The sequence below is a fragment of the Falco peregrinus genome, chromosome 5 (assembly GCF_023634155.1).
Source record: "Falco peregrinus isolate bFalPer1 chromosome 5, bFalPer1.pri, whole genome shotgun sequence".
Classification (NCBI taxonomy): Eukaryota; Metazoa; Chordata; class Aves; order Falconiformes; family Falconidae; genus Falco; species Falco peregrinus.
In genome coordinates, this window is record NC_073725.1 from 93,068,517 (window position 1) to 93,091,515 (window position 22,999).

At 43.7% G+C, this 22,999-nt stretch overlaps 1 protein-coding gene across 1 annotated transcript; it reads right to left on the reverse strand.

Moving 5' to 3' along the window:
- Positions 1–1,168: 1,168 nt before the first annotated feature.
- Positions 1,169–22,393, reverse strand: LRRN1 (leucine rich repeat neuronal 1). Its single transcript, XM_055806637.1, has 2 exons — positions 22,177–22,393; positions 1,169–5,892 (listed from the first exon to the last, which is right to left on the reverse strand). The coding sequence occupies exon 2, from the start codon at positions 5,658–5,660 to the stop codon at positions 3,510–3,512; it is 2,151 nt and encodes a 716-aa protein (XP_055662612.1). The 5' UTR covers positions 5,661–5,892; positions 22,177–22,393; the 3' UTR covers positions 1,169–3,509.
- Between the last annotated feature and the right edge of the window lie 606 nt (positions 22,394–22,999).

The window sequence follows — 22,999 nt, forward strand, 5'->3', positions numbered from 1 at the left end:
CAAATACATTTTGAAGGCAATTAGGCTGAGTATTTTTATTTTTGCTTACAATAAACTGCAAGCACAAAATTGCTAGCGCAAGGTTGAAGGTTATTACTAAGATTATATGCCACATGTGATTAATCTTTTAGCTGCTGCTTTTCCTTTATTAGCAAAATTTTAAATTTCTGGGGGATCTGTACAGAATCCTAAGGGGTCAGATTACAGGGCTGAAAATACTGATCACTGGTGGCTGTGTGTGCAGGATATACCACATTAACTAGGTGCTTCTTGCTGCTCAGCTGTTCTCAGGTAACCTGCATCCCTCTCCCGGAGTCCCAGCAGCATCAGCTACCCTGCAGTACTGCAGATCAGCACAGCCTGGAGAAGCGCACGGCTGTCATAAGGCCATTTTCTCCTGCTGTTGTTCAACAGCATTGCTCTAAAAAGATAACAAGTGACATAAAACTGCCAAATAGGTCTGCAGGGAACAAAAGGCCCGTTATTTCCCCAGTGCAAAGGAGCATGTTAAGCATTGCTTTCCCTCCCGTAGCCCCAGCTGCTGTTGGCAATTGCTGATCACGCCATTGAGTGCTGCTGTGTCCTCCTCCATGGCCACGAGTCCCTGCCGCCTTCCTTTTTGCCAGGCACTTGGTTCTGAAACTGCCCCAAGTGCAGGAGACAGCCAGGTGAAAACAAATCTGGCCACACACACGGAGCAAAGCTCTCGCTTGCTCTGCCTGCACCAGCAGAGCCGGGCCGCTGCGCGCGTGTTCCCAGGGCAGAGGGATCTCTGCGCTGTGTGTGACGGGGGCGGCGGGGGCCGCGAGGAGGAGCGGGACGCTCTGTGGGACGGCAGCCCCATGCTCGGCGAGCTTACGGCGGCTGGAGAGCTGGCGCCGTGGACCCGGTGATGTGTTCATCCGCAGGCTGGGTGGGAGGCTCGGGTGGAGGGCCGTGCGCTTCGCGTGACCTGCGTTACCGAGTGTTTATGGTATAGCTGTACGAGTGCTGCGGGAGGCCGGGGAGGTGATCGAGAGAGGGGCTTGCTCTGCACCATCTGACACCGGTTCAATTAATGATTTTCTAAAGACAGTTTTATGATGTCATGCGAGTTGGAAGCTGTAATTTTGTTGTCAACCTTGTCCTCAGTGTCCTTTCCTCTGGAAAAAGTAGTGAATCGTCAACGCAAAAGCGATCTCAGTTTTAATTCACCATGCCTGCTATAATAATAGAAGGAGTTTTAAGGTTAGAATAGCACATAGACGAGATGATAATTATTGCTCTGAAGCTCTTCTGGAGAAGAAGGCAAGACGAAATTTTCCATTAACATTAAAAACAAATACAGAGAAGGTGACCAATAAATGCTTCCACCATGTTACTTCTCCACGATCAAGACACTTGCCTAATCCCAACATCAAATCGTCACACGATTAAAAGTGTGTGAGATCCAATGAACATATAAAAGGTGGCTTTTAGCTGCATAAGTGCTTGATTTAAACGCGCAATTAATAGCTTCACTCAGCTTTACGCTGAAAAGCAAGATCAACAAGGCATGTATCCGAGAGACGTACTGAAGTTTTTACACCAAAGCAGCTTATTAGTGAAACTATGGTGATAACTTTTTCACTTTTAAACAGTTGGTTGAAGGGGAAAAAGAAGTTTGAAGCTATCTGTAAATTCTGGTGTGTGTGTGTGTCTTTGATATAGTTGAGAAGCTAGTGAGTTAAAAAACTTCAAACAACCCTAAAACCCAGGCACATCCATTATTTTAACAATTAACTTTTACTTACCAAGAACATATTTGGTATGTAAAAACATTTAAAAATTGCACACTGATAATGGTCATACAGTGTAGAAAATTTTGTGCTTACTGATTAGGTATCTAGTATAAGTGTTGCCACGTACTTCACCAGAAACCCACCCTGCTCATGACTCGTGTGCAGTCCCTGCAGAGAACTTCCATGGATTCAGAAAAGACAACGTACAAAGCTTCTGTAGGTTCAACTATAAATTATGCATTTATATTATACCCAGTGCACACACAGAAACACCATTGCTTGCTGAGGTTTTGCACTTTTACCAGATTAATTCAGTAAAATACTTAAGAGTACTGGTTAATTTTAAGCCTGTGAAAAATACAGTTCAGTACTGGACCCAAACATACTACTTTCTTGTTAGTTTTAGCTATCTTAATTTCTGCTTTTGAAGGAATGTTAATCCAAATAGATTGGATTTTGTTTTGTTGTTGTTTTTTATTTTAATTATATGCCAGGGTTCAACTGTTTTATTTCAGTTTGGTAGCACAGAGTTGGGGTTTTTTTTGTCCTAACTGATCGTAATGACAGCTAAATGTCAGCTTCATTTATATCTTAGCTCAAAATATAAACAGAAAATATACAAAAAGGAAAATGTTTTTGTTACACACTCTGCATTATTTTTGCTGGGTACCTTATGCCAAACAGTTTTGATTCTGCATGTGACTTACAGTCCAAAAGTAGTCCAAAAGCCATACCAACACATTTTTCTGATTAAATGATTTTCAGTATTTCACATCTAGTGCAGAGAAAGCACTGCTATTAAAATAAATGCATACAAAAGGAAAAAAAAAAAAAAAGGAACATTGTTGAAACGTAATTCCATCAAGAAAAAAAACCCCACAATATTTTTATATAACATTTTGGATATATTTTATGTCAAAACATGATCACCAGTCAAACTAGTGACATCTAAACCCAGTACATTATTGTAACTTCTAAAATAAAAAATCAGAACAAAACTAAATTTATTATAACTCTGCCTGCCTTATACACCATGTGTTGGTGATTTAAACACAACAAAACTCTAGTATTCTCCAAAAGTGTCTACTAAATATAATAAAAAGAATAAGAGAACAATTAACATTTAGTCTGTTACATTAAAAAATTGGATGTACATATTTCTATTGCCTGTTAGCTTTACCTAAGCCTTTTCAACTACTACAAAAATAAAAAGAAAAAAAGAAAACTCATTGTTCAAAGTCAAAAACATTCAAATCAGTTGATACAACATTACGGTACAGTCAACTAACATCATTCAAGGTCTCCTTTTCTCCGAGTATGAGTCCTTAGACCAGTGTTACAAACCTAGTTCAATGCAGTTTCAAAACTGTATGTTAGCTTTGCAAGATCCTGTACTCTACTGATGGCTTCAGAAGAATGGGGTTGTGCTACTTTTGAATCACAGGGCAACCCCAGCCTCTCATTAATTTTATTCAGCACTGTAGTTAGAACAGCATTAAGTTTAGCACAATAACTAAAAAAAAAAAAAGAAGAAAATAAAAAAAGAATTGGAAGCTAGGTGAAGCTGCCATTTGTGTCAAACAATTGCGATACGCTATACTAAAAAATTCTGAAATATCCACCTGTCCTCACCGCTCTGCCACAAACTAGCAAAGTCAAAAATACAAAAGTCTTCAACTTCTCGTTTTTGCAGAATAAAGCAAAAAAGTCTTTGTGCTCCTTACTACCAGAAGCAAAATATCCTCTGAGTTACCACATGTAATAGCTTCTGGATGTGTCAACTTGGGTTGGCTTGGTCTCTGCAGAACCATCCTTGTCTTTTTCACTGTCACCTTCCCAGAGATTAATAAGTGGAGGGTAGAGCTCATTCAGTGGGATTGATGAGGTCTTTTGCATATATTTTTTCAATGAGTGGTGGTAGTTTTTTCTCTTAAATCTTTTTGCAATATAAACAGAAATGGAGGCAAGGCTGATGACAGCAAACATGGATCCCATTACCGCTGCGAGGGCAGTGCTGGTTTCTTGGTCTGAAATGTCTAGTGCAAAAGCTGCGGTTTTTGTTGTAACATTGACGCAGGACTTCTGTGTTTGCTGATGGATGTTTGACACGGTTAGACACACTTCATAATCCGTAGATGGTTGTAGATGCGTGAGGTTGTATTCATGTACGTCAACTGGGACCCTAGCAGTGTACGTGATGTGAGGGTTGTCGATCTTCATAGTGGCTGATGACCATTTTAAATTGGAAGTCATGACGTTGGAATTAACTTTCCAAGAAACTAAGATGGAATGCGATTCGGCTTGCTTAACATAGATTTTCAGAACCTGGGTCCCATCCAAAAGGGTTCCGTTCACCCGGATAGTAGCGACCCTCGTGTCAGCCCCTTCTATGTTTTGCGCAACACAGGTGTATCTCCCGGAGTCTTCAACCTGGATGTTGGAGATTTCCAAGGTGCCTTCACTACTCAGCTTGTATTTGTCAGAGAGACTTTCGACAGTCACTTTATTGCCGAGAGGAGTGACCCAGTAAATTTCTGGCTCAGGTTCAGCCATGGCCCGACAATCTAAAAACACTGTCATGCCGATGTCCAAGTTTAAGTGATTTGGAAAGGTCTCATGAGAGATCATTGGAAGACACTGTTCATTTGAGTCCTGTATTAACACTTCCTTCACCTGCTGTCCTCTGTATTCTGGAGGCATAGCGCAAAACATGGAGAGAGGTTCCATGAAACGGATATTGGTTTTGTTGGAGTTGATCCAGTGAATGACGCAGTCGCACCTGAGCGGGTTACTGTGGATACTGATCTCGCGCAGGTTTGGAAGGGATTCCACTGTCTTTTGGTAGACTGCATTCAAGGCGTTGTTGTTCAGCATCAGGCTCTCCAGGGCAGGAACGTTGCGAAAGGCCAGGCGATGTATGTAAGACAGCTTTGGGTTGTTGGTGGCTTCAAGCTTTGTAAGTTCAGGCAGGTTGTCAAGCGCATACCTATCAACAGAAACGAGTTCTCCCATATTATTGATTCCAAGCTCTTTCAATCTGAGCATGTTTTTAAAATCACCTTCTTGGATTTTATGAATCGGATTTTTGTTCAGATCCAGGAATTTTAAATTTGGAACTTTCTCAAGTGCAAGCTGAGGAACTTTTACCAATTTGTTGTCATAGAAGGAAAGACTTTCAAGACTATCCAAGCCTACCAAGGCATTGCCAGGAATGTCTGTGAGATACATACCTGCCAAAACCAGGCTCCTTAAATTTGAGAGTGGTTTGAAATTCATATCTAGTATTCCAATCACTGGATTTTCACCGATCATGAGAATCTCTAAGTTAGGAGTAGAATCAAACCAGCGGCTGTCAATAACCTTCAATTTGTTGGAGTTGAGATGTAATCTCAAAAGATTCTTCAGGCCAGAGAAGGCATTTGCAGAAATGCTGCTGATCTGGTTGTGATTTATATATAGCTCCTGAAGATTGCAAAGGTCTTGCAAGCAGTAGTCAGTCATCTCTGTGATCTGGTTTTCCTCCAGGTGCAAAGTAGTAAGTTGAGTGAGATTTGAGAGCCCCACATCTTTGATACTTGTGAAGTTATTTTGTGAAAAATCCAATTCTGTTAAATTAAACAGCTGTTGGAGTTCGTCTGTGGTCTTTGCAATATTGTTGCTTTGTAACAGGAGGACTTGAGTGTCACTGGAAAGGTTGCTGGGGATTTTTGTTAATCGAAGGTCATTGCAGTCAACTGTTGTGGCTTCCCTGTATGTTGACTGTGGTGTAAACCATGGCCTGATTTCGCATACACAAAGCTGTGGACATTCATTACTCTGTATGGAAGACTCAGTTAATGAATTCATTAACAATTCTAGCACCAACTGGCAAACAGTTAAGACAACTCTAACCTTCGCCATGCTGGTCACCTACTGAGTTCAGCTCCCCAGCCCCTTAAAACGGCAGCAGACCGAGAGGGTGATTTGTTGTCAGGCAGAAAATGTAAAGCTTAGCGGTTAAGGTGAAAGGATTGGACATCCAGAAGGTGAAGGATAATTTGCTGAGCTCAGAGAAGGCAAGAAATTGTCTGAAGACTCTCAGCTGCAACTCTATGTCCCAGAATCTTCTGCAAATTAGTGTCTGAAGACGTTCCTGAAAACAGATTAAGGAATATGTTACGCTCATCTCATATACACTTCATACATTATTTAATTTCTTCATCCCTTAAAGAATAAATATCTGAAAACAGTAATTATTTTAACATTCATCTCTCACAAAAATCCTGATCTGGTATTGTTAGGTGATGTAGGGTTTGGAACTCTATCCTGCTTGGGATTTACATGAGAAAGCTCTTTGATAGTTCCCAAGTGAGTGACTGCAACAATGTATGCAATCATCGGAACATAAAACTTTCAGATACCTTTCAGTTTTACTCTGCAATATTTGTTTGAATGGCTTGAGGAATGCTAAGGATGGGGGATGCGCTTGCAAGCACAGCGAGGTCTCCAGCGAGTGTTCAGAGCGTAATGCCGGTGGGAATTGGGGTGCCAGAGCCGTGCCCGAGGCTCGGAGCTCAGGTCTGTGGAATTTAGGCTCAGGAAGACAGTGGTTTATAAGTTTCTAGCTAAATGCATGTGACCTTTGCCAAAATCCATCCGAGCTAATCAAATCGGTTCCAGATAACAGCTTAGATTTAATGCCACTAAGCACCAAACAATAACAGTGAATTTGATTAAGTGGATGTAGTGTCCTTATTGTAGTGGTTTGTACCACACTGTGCATCATATGCAAACTGCTCACCACGACTCGAAATTGCTGTGTAAACCACACTGTTTGCATCTTTTGAGCCTGCAGTTATTCATGCAAATATGTTTAAATTAACCCAACAGGGTCCAAAGTACCTCAGAAAATCTGTTGTGTTGCGACGTACTCAAGCAAAATCTAAGCTCTTAGTAAAATCTTTCCCCTTTTCACTTTATTGAAAAAGTAAGCTCCAGGAAAGAGTTTGTTACCTGCGAACTTATGTATTACTGCTGTTGTAAGAAGCATGGGTACAGCTTTGAGAGTTTCTCTGTGTGTATGTGTACAAATTTGAAATCTAGGGCCTGTGCCAGTAAATACCCTGGCTGCCCGTCTTTCAGCTCCCAAGTATGTTGCTTTGGCGATGGTGATGCTGCATGAAGTGATTTTCTCCCAGCTAGTGCTTGTGGTGGCCATTTCACATGCCCAGCTGTATGCACATCGATATTGGCAGATAAAGCACACCATAAGTCACAGTGAAGGTTAACCAGGTTAGTGCATGTGTTCAGTGACCTTGGAATTAAATAAAAGCATGTGCAAGCAAGGCATGTGACAGATCTGCATAAGGCTGTAAAGAGCAGACCTCTTGAAATTCGAGGCAACGCTGTAAATCTCATGCTCTAATGATTGCAGTTCAGACTTCTCAAACAAGTGTTTTTTTTCTTTTGATGTAACTAAAATAATCAAGTTGTGCTATGGCTGAGATGGAGTATGTAACAGTGATAAATTGTAATGGCAGAAAGCGGGAAATGGCATCTTTTTCAATTAGAACGTAGTGAAGCCTCAATCTAGTCAAAGCACAGAAAAGATACTGCTATATAAAATAATAAAACTAAGTACAGCTTTTAAAAACAGTTTTAAAATAGTCATCTAAATAGTGGTGACAGGAATGCCGTTTATACAACACTTTTACTTCAAAATCTGATCAGCATATTAAAAATGAAATGACAGTATTTTATTTGCTATTATGATACAGTGCTGCAAGTAGAACACACCATGTAACATTTTGATTTTGGCAAGCTGTTACTTGTTCTGTGGTTGTGTTTTGGAGGAAGTGGAACAGGAGTGTTAGCCAGAAAGCATTTGACTGTGTTAAGTTAGATTTTTCTCTCCGGTAGCTGAGACTTCAGTGAGAGCTGAGGAGACGATGCTGAAGGGTGGGAAACAGATATAGAACACAAGAAAAATACTCCTTCTCAAGTAACTTTCAACTGATGGAAGAATTGAATAAGTCATTAACTGCGTTTAGAAAAAAAATCCTAGCTGCACTGTAATAGTAAGGAATATATTAACATAGAGCAACGAGGAGGCTGGCATAAACTGCGTTATGCTGACTTTAATGAATGCTCCTCTCAATAACAATACATCTGTTGCTGACCCAAGCTAGGCAGTTCTAGGAACACTGATGACATCTGAAGTTTAATTGATTTAATTCCAGATTTTTCAAATTTTTCAAATTACAGTATTTGTCTGTTAATAATGCAGGCAGTGATTTCAGCTGGTAAAGATGTGCGGGAGGTGCCAAGCTGCCACCCCGCCTTGTGCAGGGAGATGCCTCTGGTCCAGCCTGGCTCCGCGGGGCACGGCGGTCAGCAGCCTGCACCAAACCCCACGCCACTACGAGAGACGATGCTGCTCCCGGCAGTGAAGCCCCCAGAGTCTCTCCCATAACTTTTTTCTAAGTAGATGAAAAGTCCACGCCTTAGAAAGCTGTGGGCCCTAATGATGTTTTAGTACTGATGTAGTTATATGAATCATGTAATACTTTAAAATTAAAGTGCCCGAAAAAGACTTCAAAGCTGCTTCTAAAATATGTTGGAGCACATCTAGATTTTTGGGGAAAAAAGTAATAATCAAATTTGATCCTTGCTTTGTTGAATACTTATATCCTTTTATTTGCACATTACAGTTATTGCTCATCCTTGGTAAGAAGGCATTTCTGGTTTTATTGAATAGAGTTCTGGGTTTATGATCACTGTAAACATATGATTTTACAAGTTATTAGTGACACTTTCTCTTCTCTAGCTATTTTCTGCTGCAAATGGATTTAATTTTCTTTAACTGGAAAATGTTCTTTAGAAATGACCTGCACATTACTGTCTCCAATCTCCCCCAGCCCACGGCAGCTTGGATGAAGCTATAAATGAAAAAGTGTAATCAAGAAGTAAATTCTGATGGGCTACACACGCCCCAGTCCATTTTAGTGCTGTGCTTATGTGAATGGCAGCCCAGAGGCCACCACATGAGGGAAAACCCAAGTCATGGACTTTTGCTTTAGCTACTGCTTATGCTATAAAACCCCATCCGTCGCTCTGATAAAAAACAGAGAGGCAGCCGTTATCGGCGAAAAAGCGCACTGCAGTTTTTTATATAACTAAATAGCAATAGCTGCTTCTGTTCTGCTGTTTATATAGGATACGCTTGACCATCTCAGCTCTCATGTTTGTAAGAGGCAGCTGCCAGCTCTCTGCCCCTGCCGAAGGGTCACCGACAGCTGTCCCTGCGCCCCAGCAGACTCGGCAGCATCGGCAGGACTAGTCCCAGACACCGCTGTGATGGGTACTGTCCAAAGGAATGGAATAGCATGATTTTTTTTGCTACAAGACTATGCTCCTGCAATGTTAGACTCTTACTCAGGTTCTGAAGCCCTATCTAGAGTTATAATCACATCTTTCCACATAAACGCAAGACAGGAGAGATGTATGTAGGATTTTATTTTTTATTTTTTTTTATAAGCTGGAGAACAACCAGGTTTTGAAAAGAAAACCTGTGACAGTATGACAGTATGCAGTTCTAAATAGCTGCCAATGAATAATCACCAAGTCCCTGTGGAGAAACCAGGGACGGCTCCTGGGAAAGTTCCCAACTCTCACTGGAATCAGTGAGACTGAATTGAGAAGAATTGGAGTGCTGGTGTCTGCCCCTTTTCTGCCAGACATCTCAGCATTCTGCCCACTGAGATCCTTTTTGTATGAAGTTGTTATTTTTTTAACATAAAACTAATACAGTACATCCCTGGTAGCTGGCTCCAGGCTTTTCGGAGTAAGGGAGAATACCAGTCCTCAAAACCACCCTTAGGACAGAATCATATCACAAAATCTTTTTTTTTTCCTTTTTCTGAAAATGGTATTTAATATGGGTCACGTGATTGAAGGCACTTCTAATTATGTGTTAATAATTTCTTTTAAAAATACCGGGTGAGGAAAAATTTCCCTAAAGAGTAAGAGGGTATTATACTTTCTTTCAGGAGAAACCGAGCTTAGGTGAAGGATAGCTTTTAGCATTCTCTGCCTTCCCTCTCATTTATTAAATTCATATTTCCTGCTGTAGCAAACCACAACGGTCATAACGGCTGTTAACTTGGTATCAAAAGGAATAATGGTTAATTTTATACAGGAGATATGGAGGGAATTATTTTAGTAAGGGCTAAATAAATGCATTTTCCAAAGCACTCTTGGCACCCAGTACATTAAGAACCCATGTTCCTGCCAGCCAGCAAACCCTGGCTGCCTGGGCTGTGGGCTTGGTCGTGTTTCTTGGGGGCAGAAAACATAAGCATTGTTCCCTTGCCAGGGAGGTTGTGAAAACTGTTTAATATTGAAAATTTGTTTGGCCCAAGGAACTGTAAGGTGGATATTTGGTATTATGGAGCAGAAGATCCTTCATTTCAGCTTTCCTGTGGGGTGGAAAGAGGTGTGTGCCGGCACCACAGCCTTGCTGATGGCTTTTAAGAGTTTGTCTCGTTTTTCAGGTGATCCATAGAAAAAGTACGTTTAAGTCCACAATGCAGTAAGAGGAGAACATGAAGGGACAATCATGAAATTACTGTTCATTAAGTGTGCATAGCTAACTTGCCAACTAAAAAAACCCAGATACTAAACAATTTTTTCTTGGTAATATGAAGACAAAGTGTTGCCACTGTCTTGACAACAGTATTAATGATCACCATTAGAAATTAATGGAAAAAAACCCCAACACATTTTGCACATGGATATTTGGATGCCTGTTTTGAAACAGTGATACTACCACAGAAAATCTTCTCTCTCCACAGTTAAGTGGTTCATTCTTGCAAAATTTCTTTTATATTGCAAGCAGCATCGGCACAGGTTTTGGTTGGCAGCCACATGTGCTAAATGTGCCTAGGTAAAAGTTTGAGGGATCAGATACATGAAGAAAATTACCTCGGGCTAAGACAAGCAATTTATTTTGCACTTGCTGTGAGCCAGAAGAACAGCCTGATCTGCAGTACCTACCCATCTCTCCACAGAAACATTTTCATATATTGAGCCTAAGTAATGTAGCTAGTCTTTCGGAAAATTGTCTGTTGTGCTAATGTTCTGCTAATGACTCGTGCAGCTTTCTTGTTCCCCATCATCATCGTTTGTGAAACTACTGCCATCTAAACAGCCCTCATCATCAGTCAGTTTGGGAAAACTTGTCCTTGGGCTGCTGTGTCCTGGATTCAGGTACGTCAGGAAGAAGCGGGTTAGACAGCCCAGCACCTGTGCCCAGGAATCTGGGGCATGCTGCAGTGACCCAGTATTAGTGCCAAGGTGTAAGAACTGGTGAAGCTTCAGCTAGAACGTGGTGCTCGAGAAAACTGAATTCAGGCGGGGATCAGCACAAGGCTTGCTCCACAGCCGGGGAATGGGAGAGCCTGTTCAGAGAGGGGATGCTGAACGAGTCTGGCTTGGCTGGCCTGGCAAAGCTCTAGCCTGAAGAGCTACTCATGGTAGAAGCAACACTGGAGATGAGCTGGCCCGTAACGAGCTCAGGCTTAGTTCATTGCAGTCGGGTTAAGACAGTTTGACAAGTTTAAGGAAAGGGTACTGCGTGTGTGTCGGAGGTACAAAGTGCCTTGCCTTGCTTTGAGCTTCAGAAGGGCCTTGGCAGTTCTTTACCTGCCCATTTTCTATAGAGAAGACCTGAGCTATAGGTGCCGTGCCACAGGTGAGCAATAACCCTTGGTCGTGCTTTAGGAGGGACAGGCATTTCAGCAGCGCCAGGTGAATATGTCTGTGCACCCACTAAAGCACATGAGTAAGCGCAATGCGAAAGCTGGTCTGAAGCGTTGTGTCACTAAAATTGGGGCTTACTGCAGTCAAAAGCATCAGTGACCCTGATCATCCTAGAGAAAGAGACTGGACTTGGCCATTGAGTTTAATAACCAGGATACTTCCAGCTAACCTATGGAACGGGCTCCTTTCCCAGGAATCAGATTTGTAAGTCCAGTCCTCTCTATTTAGAAAAATATTGCGGAAACATGCCTGATAGTAAGTCTTTTACACTGAGGTTTTTAGTCTCTGATACCATCAGGAAATAAGCTATTTACAATAATAAGCAAAATACAGAAGAGTCAAGCTGGAAATGATGTGAGTCAGCTGAAAGAGCATACCAAAAAGTGAAAATGGGAGCTGGTTACTAAAAGCAAAGACAAAACCAAGGGCCTGTAGGATGTGAATAATGGTATAAAGCTTCAAAACACATCCTCAGGGTTTTGTAATATTTAAGGTTTGGGCTTTTTTTTTCCTTGCAAATAATGCCTACTTTGTCTTCTTGTCTGTGCACACATTTCGTCAAAATAAAGTCAGTGTTTAATTTTAGGGAAAGCTCTGTTGAGAAGGTGGTTTGCTGTATTTCAAGATGACCTTAGCATGCTTTATCTGTGTTCTTTTGAAAAATACTAGTCTTATCTCCACAGAAAAAACGCGAAGAGCATCCTATTCATAATGCCTGCACTGTAGAAACAGCATATTAAATCTTTAAAATTTGTAATTTATTGGGGTTTATTCCTAAGACTTCTTCATTAAAATATTGATGTAAATATTCCTAAGACTTCTTCATTAAAATATTGATGTAAATATGCAGGAGAAAGAAAAATTATTTTCATTCATACACTGATCTTGAGTAGAAGGAGCTAGATACTGTGCAGAGTACAGCTACTGTATATTGATGGCCCATCAAATCAACCATGGAATTGCAACCCAGCTTCTGTCATCTGTTTGAAAATCTTGTACAAATTACCATTAACAAGTCATATTAGAAACATCAGGAATAATAAGTGCTTTCCAAACAATGGGTTGTCAAATTATATAGTTTCATTTGCTTTTTCTTTAGAGAAGAAAAAAACCCCACCTCATAAACCCATTCAAAAGCCCTGAAAACCTGAAAGGCCAGGTAAGTTTGTACGGTAGTAATAATCTTACATTAGAAACCCAATTTATTATCTACTTCCTTACTATGTTGACTATCATAAAATAGATCAATCTTGGGACAACTTGGGCTGGTCTTTTATTGCCCATGACTCTAGTTTCCATGTCCTGCTACGCAGGGTCTACTCCGGCTTGATACGAAGGCAGTAGTAAGGCTTTTATTTCATTTGACGGAGAAGAATCATGTCTGTGATTATTATCTTCATTCCACATAATTACCAGATAAAATTATTTTACGAGATCACCTTTTCGGACAGCTAACCAAATAACTTCCACTGTCAGGTTAGGAGCTGGTTTCACGAGACCTTCCTTGCAGCTCTTCCCTTCTGCACTGAAATGCAGGGCGATACCTGCAGCTGATGGGGGACAAACCACAGGAGAAATGATTCCATTTCCACCTGTACATGCTGTAATGCATTCACCGCCTTCCGTATATATTAGATGCCAGAGAGAATTTAAACCTAATTGGCTTTAGCTTGCACAGTGTCTAAAGTTTACGGAGCATAACTAATTTAGGAAGACCCGTTTCAACTATTTTTTGCATGTAGTGTATCTGCTGGGTGAAGAATGGAAGAGGACCAAGACTGGAGACACACTGCTTTGTCTTCTAATCACATTTGAAGAAATAGAATTCAGTCTTGGCGTATCTGGGATCTCAGAATGACATGGAAGGATCAGAACATCTTCTTAGCCATGGGGGCACCTACCTCACGAGGATTTCATACCAGAGCAACTCAGATAATCTCTGCTTCTTACTGTCTCTCAAAATCAGTACAGTGCAAGTGAAAATTGTTGGGGTTTTTTTTTTTGGTTTGTATGTTTTTGTGTTGTTTCTGTTTGTTTGTTTTAAAGAAAATGAGCTGTAGAAGAGGAACAAGGGCATTAAGAGATTGGGTTGGATATTGGAGTAGAATTTCCTGTTTTGTTTTTTTTTTTTAACTACTCTTGAGAGCGAAGGCAGCTTGGCTAGTGGAGGTTAAGTATTAATAATAATGAAATAAGGAGCACATGAGAAATATTTTTAACCGTGAGAAATATGGATGCCAGAACTCCAGAGGATTTTCACGAAGCAACAGAAAAATCCTCTTCCTCTCTTTTTGCTGACTAGCTTTCTGGCAGTGTGATTATTTTGCTTCCTACACGGTTCTAGATCAAACTCCAGTTTTATGACTCATTCAGGATCCCCCACAGTTGGGAAAGACCCCGGTGTGTAAGTAGTTGCTACTACCATAAAGGATGCCAAAAAATCCCGTGCTAGAAATGGTAGCCAATAAATAAAAACTGAAATGAGTCGGTATCGCAGTAGGTATTTATAAAATCAACATCATAACACTGGCTGTAGGAAATGCATTGAACTTATTAAAAAATTGTATGTACGCATGCGTGCACAAGTCTATGTAATAAGCCAGCCATCTGTAGCTTCAACTGTTTATCTTCAAGCAAGAAAGAGAGTTCTTTTTCTGGTCCTCATTACACTCTATACTTTGATAATTCCATTTCTTGTGGCTGTACTATGTGTTTAGTTTTCAATTATTAGTGGTTAAGTATTAAACTGTATTTTACTGTTAGCCTACTTCTGTATCTGCACAGTTTATACATGTAACGTGCTTACACAGACTTCAGCCCTTAGAATAAAATAGGCTTTTATTATTTTTTTTCCCTAGGAGTTACATGCTTGCAAGATCAAATCCGCTATTTCTGAGCTGTATTTACATATAAGCAACACCTTGCTGTTCACTCAAGACTCTGAACATACCAATAACAAAATAAACATATTTATCATAGGAGGTGCTGAGATCTAATACAAAGGCTGTCAGCACCAAGACAAAGATTTGGAACTCAACCAAGTCGAGATGGGATGGAAGTAATTCCATTAAGTGGCCACAGATTTGGTTTTGGTACTACTCTGAACTAAGGCTTTACTCTGATCTAAGAAAAAAAGTTATTTTCTCTCCAGTTAGATAGCTGTATTACATGGCTGTCCCCTGCATTTTGTTATAAGTCTTTTTGTGGTTTCAAATGGGCTTCTACACAAATTTTTTGCCATTTTTTCTGAAGACCTCCTTCTTTCGTTCACAACTGATACCCAACGTACCATTACACTGTCCTGAGAAAATACACGTTCTATGGAGCATATGCTTTCAATCAGTATTTCATTCCAAAATTGTTCAAGGAGTATTGCTTGGAACGTAGAGCAGGTCGTCTGCCATGTCATCAAGAAAGGAGGGCTCATTCAGCTGAGAATGGTGGAAATGTTAATAGCCTACATTTAGCTATTTCTCGTTATCTCAAGTATCACCTGTATTTTGAGACTTTGTTTCATGCTCAGAGATCACAATCTTGTTTTGAGATGTTTATGAGATAGAGAGATAAAATATGTCATATTTAATGTATTTGTATGTTTAAGAAGAGACCTATAAATTGTTCCTTTAGCTTCAGTCCTCAGTCTTGTCATGGCAAAGTCAGCAGTTTTTCCCCGGATAGGTTTATTTCATAAGTTTTTGCAAATCTTGGAGGTACTAAAATAGCTGCCTATTGCAGAAAACATAGAAGTTATTTCTCTCAAAATGTTGAGTTATTGATGCTTTACAGATAAGTTCTTTACCCAATGAAGCTGATTCATTCAGGGACAGTAATATTTGTATATCCTGGACTTCTTTCACTTGAAGTGGGCAGAAGGATAGAGGAAAACATTTGCCAGTGAATTTATAAAGAACACTTATCTGGTTTTACTCATTGCCTTATAGATGAAACCATTTTAAAGACCTGTTTTCAATCACCTGTTTAAAAACTTTTTGCAGCTGGTTCACTTAACTGGTTTCATCTATGGGTAAAATAAGTTATTTTGCAATGCCTATTATGAGTGGTGGAGCTCCGTAACTATCAATATTTACTCTATTTCTGTTAGAGTGATGGATCATTTGTAATTTAAACATTTAGCAAGGCCAATCAGTAGCTCATCTGCATCCTAGTAATTATATGCAGCACATTAGCAAGGTGTGCATTTACTAGGTATTTTTGGACTTGCTTAATCAAATAAATTGTATGATGCATGAAATAACAGAAAATGTAGGATTCATTATATCAGTGACAAACACTTTCAAATTACAAAAAGATAATCCAAGCTTTGATTGATATTTTATAAAAAAAAAACACCCATAAAATGCTCTTCTACCAAATTCTGGACAGGCTCAAGAATTCTCTCTGAACTTTTATGTGTTTCTTAGAAGCTAGTCTGATCTTTCACCATGTTGCTGGCCAACCAAGCCCTCAAACCCACAGAAATCCTGGGCTAGTCCAGGTAGACCAAGCCTTTTGGACCGTATGCAAACCTGGGAGCTGTGGCTGCCTGGGAGCTGGGCTGGCGTCGCAGTGCATGTCCTGGAGGCCCCCCACCCCACCGTAGTGCTGCTGCAGGTGGGGGTTAGTCATGAGTTTAGCGTGAATCCAGCTTTTACATAAAGACAAACTCCAGGCTGCGTTTTGCTTGACAACTCGAGTTACATTGACTGTACAAAAGTAGTTATAAGTGAAACAAAATCAGGCATTGATGAGTACGCGATAGATCTGACTCCAGGATGGAGGAGAAACCCCGACAACATTTTCCATGAACTGAAACAGCCCCTAGTTGTCTCCACACCATTAATGTTATCTTTAAAACCTGACTGATAAAATAAGGACTAATGACCTCTGGTGAAGCACTGCAGTGAAAAGGACAAAGACAGCAGCTAGAGATGGAGATCTGGGTTAACTGCATTGTCAGCGGTGGAGTTCCTCCAGCTTTGATGGGTGTTTATTGAAAACAGGGGAGTCTGGGTTTGGTGTCAGCCTGAACCTTCTGCTGTCTTTGGTACTGAGTATGTGTATGTGAAACCAGAACTTGGCATTTCTAGAGGATAATATTCAATATGTGCACAAGCAGCATCAAATGGACGTGCTGGACACAGCTTCCCAGTGCCAGCTGTGCCATTTTTCAGTCCTGCACTTGACTGTCAGACCTCCTTGCTTGTCTACAAAAGTGACCCTGTAGGTGAAGCAAGTGCCTCTCAGCTGACGATGCCGATCTCCCCGCTGGTAGTCCCCAGGGACATGGGGCTGCCCCATCCAGCTGGGACTCAGGCTGCCAGCGGGATGGGGCAGCGATGGCTCCCACCCGCAGCGCTGTAAGAACAAGCTGGTGGGTAGATCCTGCTCTATTCCTGCTCCTGGAGCCCCACGGCATGCAGAGCCCCAGCCACCCCAACACCCCCCTGGGGTTTTACTCCCTTCCCTTGTGAGAAGGCCCCCCCCTGCACAGGGGCTGGTGCTGCCCACCCCTGCCTGGCCAGGCACCGCTGGATGTGGAGAGAGGCTGTACCACACCAGGACCAGTTGAGCCACTGGTGGGAGCAGCCCCACGGGTGTTCGGTAACGCCGGAGTAACCAGCGAGAGGCAAACCCTGCCAGATACCTTGCAGGGGACTTGGCTTCAAAAAGCGGTCAGGACTCCTGCTCTAATCAAAGCTGACAGATGCCGAAATTGCTGGAACCACTAGAGTTTGTTAAATTAAATACCTGGAAACAAGAAGGTTTTAATCCCTAAAATGTCTAAAAGAACCCCAGCCCCAACAGTAATCTTTGCCTCCGGCACTAACGGCACTGCTTCTGTTTGGTAAGTGCCTGGGGAAAATACTGGGCTGTGTCACCACCGAGGACCAAAGGGCGGCACCTCAGCAGAGAGAGTTATGTAGCAAGACCACAGTAGCCAATAAAATAAAGGAAAGAGCTGTTTCTCTATGGCACTTTTATAACTTCTGTGCATTCTCAGTACAGCACCTTGTTAAATATTTCAAGACCGTTACTTACAATTGCTTTGCCCTGTTGTTCTTTAAGTTGAAAAGAAAAGAGAAGAGAAGAAAAAAGCAGTAGGTATCTACTCCATCTCAAATACTTGATCTTTAGAAACTGTGCTCCAGGTAAAAACCAGGTCCTGTTCTTTTGATTCAGCCAGCTGGAAAGTTGAGAAAATGCTGGCTTGTAGCACCACATTATGATCTTATGAATTAGAAGGTGAAGTTATAAGAACATTTTGCAGCAGAATTTAAGAGCAGAGACTAATTCTCTTCCCACTGATGCCAAAGACTTCTGCGGTCTTCAACAGGAGAAGAATTAGGCCAATCCAAAACAGGCCAACCCAGTATTTTCCTTCAGTGCCATATGTAGGAAAATGAAATATGACATATAAATAGCAAAACAAAATTTGAATAAAATTGTAGGGCTTTAAGCAGCAATGAATAGGAGAATGTGGTCGACAAGAACTTTAATCCGGTACCTCTTAAACTCGTATGGAGGCACGTTCTGTTCCTGACCTTACGAAGTCCATTAGTAACAGGTACAGGATGAGAATCAGACTGGAAAAATCATTGACTAACTCAAGCACACCCTCTGTAGACTGTTTCTTATCAAGGTAGTCTTCTGCGTTCTCCATGCCGAATTTAAGCACTCCGAGTCTTAGAGAAACCCCATTATTTACTAGTTTTATGATATACTGACACAACCCGTTCCTAAGCCAACTTGGTGATTTTCTTTATTCTTGCCCATCTTTCTTCCCCTAGCAGGTACATGGTAACCACAGAGCAAAACTGAGCGAGGGAATATTTTTCAGTGCCCTTTCCTGGATTTCTGCAGATGCTCCCAATGGAGCGGGTGGTGGGGGCTGGCTCCTCCCCACCCCTCCACTCCCCCAGGAGCCCAACAGGCATTGCTAACCCGCGTAACACAACTGGGAGAAAAGCTATTGCAACTCAGATGTTCTGTTTTGCATAGACCTTGCTGTGCTGAAAGTTATTTTTAAGAAAGATGTGTTTTGTATTTCTCAGAGCATTTAAGGCCCGACCCTGCTAATTACTTAACTGCTTTTGACTGAAGCCTAGAATTTATGATTCCTGGGAGCATCATGCATCTCCCACAATGGCCTCCCCAACTGGGAGAAGATGCAGAACTGAGCTGTCCTGAGCCTGAAATGCAGGTTCCCTGTCAAATAACATTATACAAACAGAGAGGAGGAGAAACGGATTTATGTGCTTCCAAAAACTTTACATAGATTTTCTTCAGTTCTGTGTCTGCAAAATGTCTGCCAGGAAAAAATCTGGAGCTTGGCAGGATGAAGCCTCACACGTGTATTGTTCGTGTAACTATGGTAACCTACAAATGCCACCAGTGTTTCCATTTCATACACAAATGAGGGGACAGCTGTGGAGACCACATGTCTGCCAATGGAATAATATATGTGAACTAGGATGGCTTGGTCAGAAAATTACAACTCATTTATATTAATCAGGGCTTCAAAGAACAGTCACCTCCATAGTTACAAAATGCGCCATAAAAGAAAATTATTTTTATTTCTGAAAACGTTTGGCTCTTCAGTAAACATTTTCAGCATCTTGCTACTTTACTGGTTGAAAAAAAAAAAAATAAATGCTGGTAACAACCAGTGTCTTTCTATAAACATCACAACTATTTTTTTCTTTGGTTTTGCCTTTTTCTGCTGCCTGATCCTAGTCTGAGCCTGACACAAAGCCCGACCTGGGACCAGGCATGTTCCAAGGTGCTTGCCTGGGGAAGTGGCAGATCCAGAAGAGGCAGAAATAATGTAGCATAGAGCTCCAACCCATCTACCAAAGTGAAAAAAAACCTTTTTTTACTCACTGATATCATTAACAGAAATAATAGCTTCAAAACAATTTGTACAAGAAATTAAAAAAAAAAATATTGTTGAAATTAACTTGGAGTTTATATCATCCCTAACAGCAAGAACAAGAACCGCTGTAGACTCAATAACGCAAATAAATCACCTTTTCAGTAAATATTAAACTACGCAAGCTGCAGTAGCAGTAATACTTGACTGGGGTTATGATTCATCCAAGGTGCTTTAAGTGTCCCTACAAAAAAATAATCAAGAGCTGGTGGCTGCCGCCTGCCTTGGCGGCGGCAGCCTGCTGACAGACAGATGCAGCAGGAATACAGCACGCCGATTAGCAAAAGTTTTTCTGGCTTCTGCAGTGCCACGATACTGTATCGAAGTAAAACAAAAGGCTGCAGCATCACCTCCGCGTGGGCTGCCGCCTCTGCCGCTGTGCTGCGCGTCCCAGCAGCAAGGAGCAGCTCTTCACCTACCAAGGGGTACTAAGTGTTTATTTATGATATGCTGATGAAAGCTTTAACTAATGCTTATTTCAGCGATCACATTTGGAATGAAACGCATATAGGACTGGTTTGAAACCAGGACTTCCTAGCCTCCAAGCTGGATCCGCGCCTGCACAGTTGTCTGAGCCCTGGTGAACCAGACTGAACAGAAGTTTCTTTTTGCAGCGTAAGTTTGGATGCGCTCAGCATTATTCATGTCAATTAAAAGAAGGTCTTTCACAGTTAATGTTGAAAAGTTTTTATCCTTTTACGATTGGTACAACTTGATACAAAAACCTATTTCCTTTAATAATCAGTAGTAGTATTCATGTCTGTTCTAGGTAAATGGAAAATACTTTCTAGTCATCACAGTAACTGGTTTGTTAAAGTCCAAAATGCCTACAGTGAGATATAATTTTGTAGGGAGGGACTACATAAAATTTTATTCGGATAACACTTTAACTTTTACAGCAGAAGTTAAACTTCAGCTCTTGCAAAGCCTGGGTCTCACCCTCCTGGGCCAGGGCAGGGCAGGGGGCTGCAGCGCAGGCGTGTGGACACTGCACGCCCCGGCTGGGCCAGGGGAAGGAGCCCCCACTATGACCTGACATAGCAAACACCCTACCCCTAAACACTTGGTCATCAGGGGGGCTGTGTGCGTTGGTTCTGCTCTCTTTCTGTCAGTGTGTCAGTCCTTTAATTTAAATTTCAACTTGTCAGACTTTTGGATATACTTTGGTAGGACCCTTCAGAGTATGGTTGGGACCAATGTGGTACGTGACGTTGGGCATTTGAAGCACCCGTGAGATCACCTTGCGCACATCTGAACTATTCTGAGGTTTACAGTCTTGCTCAGAAATACCAAGTGTGTTTTATAGGGATCCTTTTAAGCCTGCAAGGAAAAAGACTTAAAGGTTCACAAACTAGTTTGTACAGAGAGGAGCTTGGGAGCTACCGTGCAGCTCCAGGATGGATCCGTGAGCATCCTGCGTGTGATCTCTCGCCTTCGCACGACAGTATTCTGTACTTTGAGTTGGATTCTGTCACTTTTCCTTCCATCGCCCAGTGGGAAAAACGCACCGAACCAGCACTAAATAACTTGGGGAAGGAGGTAAAAGAGCAGGCCAACATCTGTTGTGTCTCCCCGGCAGGACAGAACCGCCGGCACAATGCGCACTCGCCCGCCCTCTAAGGGGCTTTACGGGGCGGGGGCGAGCCCCCGGCGCTCAATGGCCCCTGACAGCCGGCAGCCCCCAACAAAGGGGAGGCCAGCAGGGCCCTTTGTCCCGCTGCGCGCCCGCGCAGGGAGGGCCCGGGGCTGCGCCGCCCCGCCGCCTGCCCCGTGCATCTTCTAGGCAACCGATTTCCGAAATGAAAATAACGATAAAAAAGCCTCGCTGCGGGCGCGGGCGGCGGAGGCGGCTCGGGCAGAGGAACCCTGCAGCACCCAGCCCCGCCGCGCAGCACCCAGCGGCCGCAGTGCCCCCGCAGCGCGGTGCCCGAGGTGCGGGGCGGCCGCTCGGCCCCGTGGCCCCGCCGGCAGCCGCTCGGGCCGCGGGGGAGGGCGGCGGAGCCGCCGGTGCCGGGCAGCCCCGCTCACACTGCGCCTTTATGCCATTTTCTTAAGGGCTATTGTTACACTGAAGACTCCGTGTCTTTTCACATTCCCCCGTGTGAATGGATGAGGCAAGACATCTGCCGGGATACGCGCCCATTCGCATGCAAATCCGGGCTGGGGGATGCTGGCAGCGCTGCCGCACAGGCGGCCCCGCGCCCCCCCCCCCCCCGCGCAGGTAACGCGGCCGCCGCCGGGGGACCGAGCCACGCGGTCAGCACAAAAAAAAAAATCAAAATTATAATTAAAAATAATAATTTAAAAAGGCGCGATTGACAGCAGAACTAAAGCAGGGGGAAGCGGAGCGGCCGGAGCGGGCGATGCGGCAGCCCCCGCTGTGCCGCCGCTACACCGCATCCACCCGCCCCAGCGGCCGCAGGTGCGGGGCCCGGTGCCCCCCGACCCCCGCGTTTGCGGAGGGGGTGTCCTGCTGCGGGTGGGCATGGCCGCCGGGCGGGGAACCCCGCCGCGACCGTCCCGGCAGCGGCCCGGGGGGGGAGCGTCTCCCCCGGGGGCACGGCCGCCACCGCAAACTTTCCTCTCGCCGGGCCGCCCCCACCCGGGGGTGGCGGTGGGGTGCGGAACGCCCCGCGAGGGTCCCGCAAATCCGGCTCCCTCCCTGGAGAGCTCGGCGGAGGCACTTACCGGCGGCCGCTCCCCGGGGGCTACGGGGGGCGGCACATGGGCTGCTGCTTCCCCCCGCGGGCGGGCTGGCGGTGCCTTAGAGAACGGGGTAGGGATGGAGCCCTTCCTCTTCCTCCTCTTGCTCCGCTAAGGGGCGGGCAGCGGCGGCGGGAGGCTGCGGTGCCAGTGCCCGGTGCCCACCGCCCGCTCTGAGCCGCCGCCAGCGCGCACCTGGGTAGGCGCTGCCGGTCAGCTGATGGGCTGCGCTCCCATTGGCTGCCCCGGCACCATCTGCGAGGGGCGGGGCGGGGGGGGGGGGGGCGGAGCGTGGAGGGGCGGGGCGGGGCGGGACCCCTCCCCTTCACGCTCCGCCCCCCACGCTCCGCCCCCAGCCTTACGGGTGAGCTCCACCATTAGGTTTCAGAGTTAACAGCTCCAAGAAGAAGTTGCCCGCACATCCCCCCCGCCCCCTCATTCCCACTGCCTATTGAAAGTCATTCACGTGCCCCGGAAGGGACAGCATCCCCGACACATGTACCACAAGGGCTGAGTGAATGAAGAAAACCATCCCCATCCTTATAATTAATGCTGTACCCTAAAAGAGAGCACAGACCTGCCGGGAAGCACTGCCGCTTGCCCTTGGAATCCTGTTTCTAAATGGTTTACAGGCTTCATCAAAAGTGATGGAAAGGATCTAGGTGTAGCGCCAAAGTAGCGTGTGTTGTAGTTGCCTTCCAGAATGTAAAAATATTTGATTTTTTGTTCTCTGCAGAGAGGCAAAGCTCTGGCCATGGAGGCAGGGCAGTGTGATGGTCACCACGTGCTGCGATCTCCCTGTGCCCCG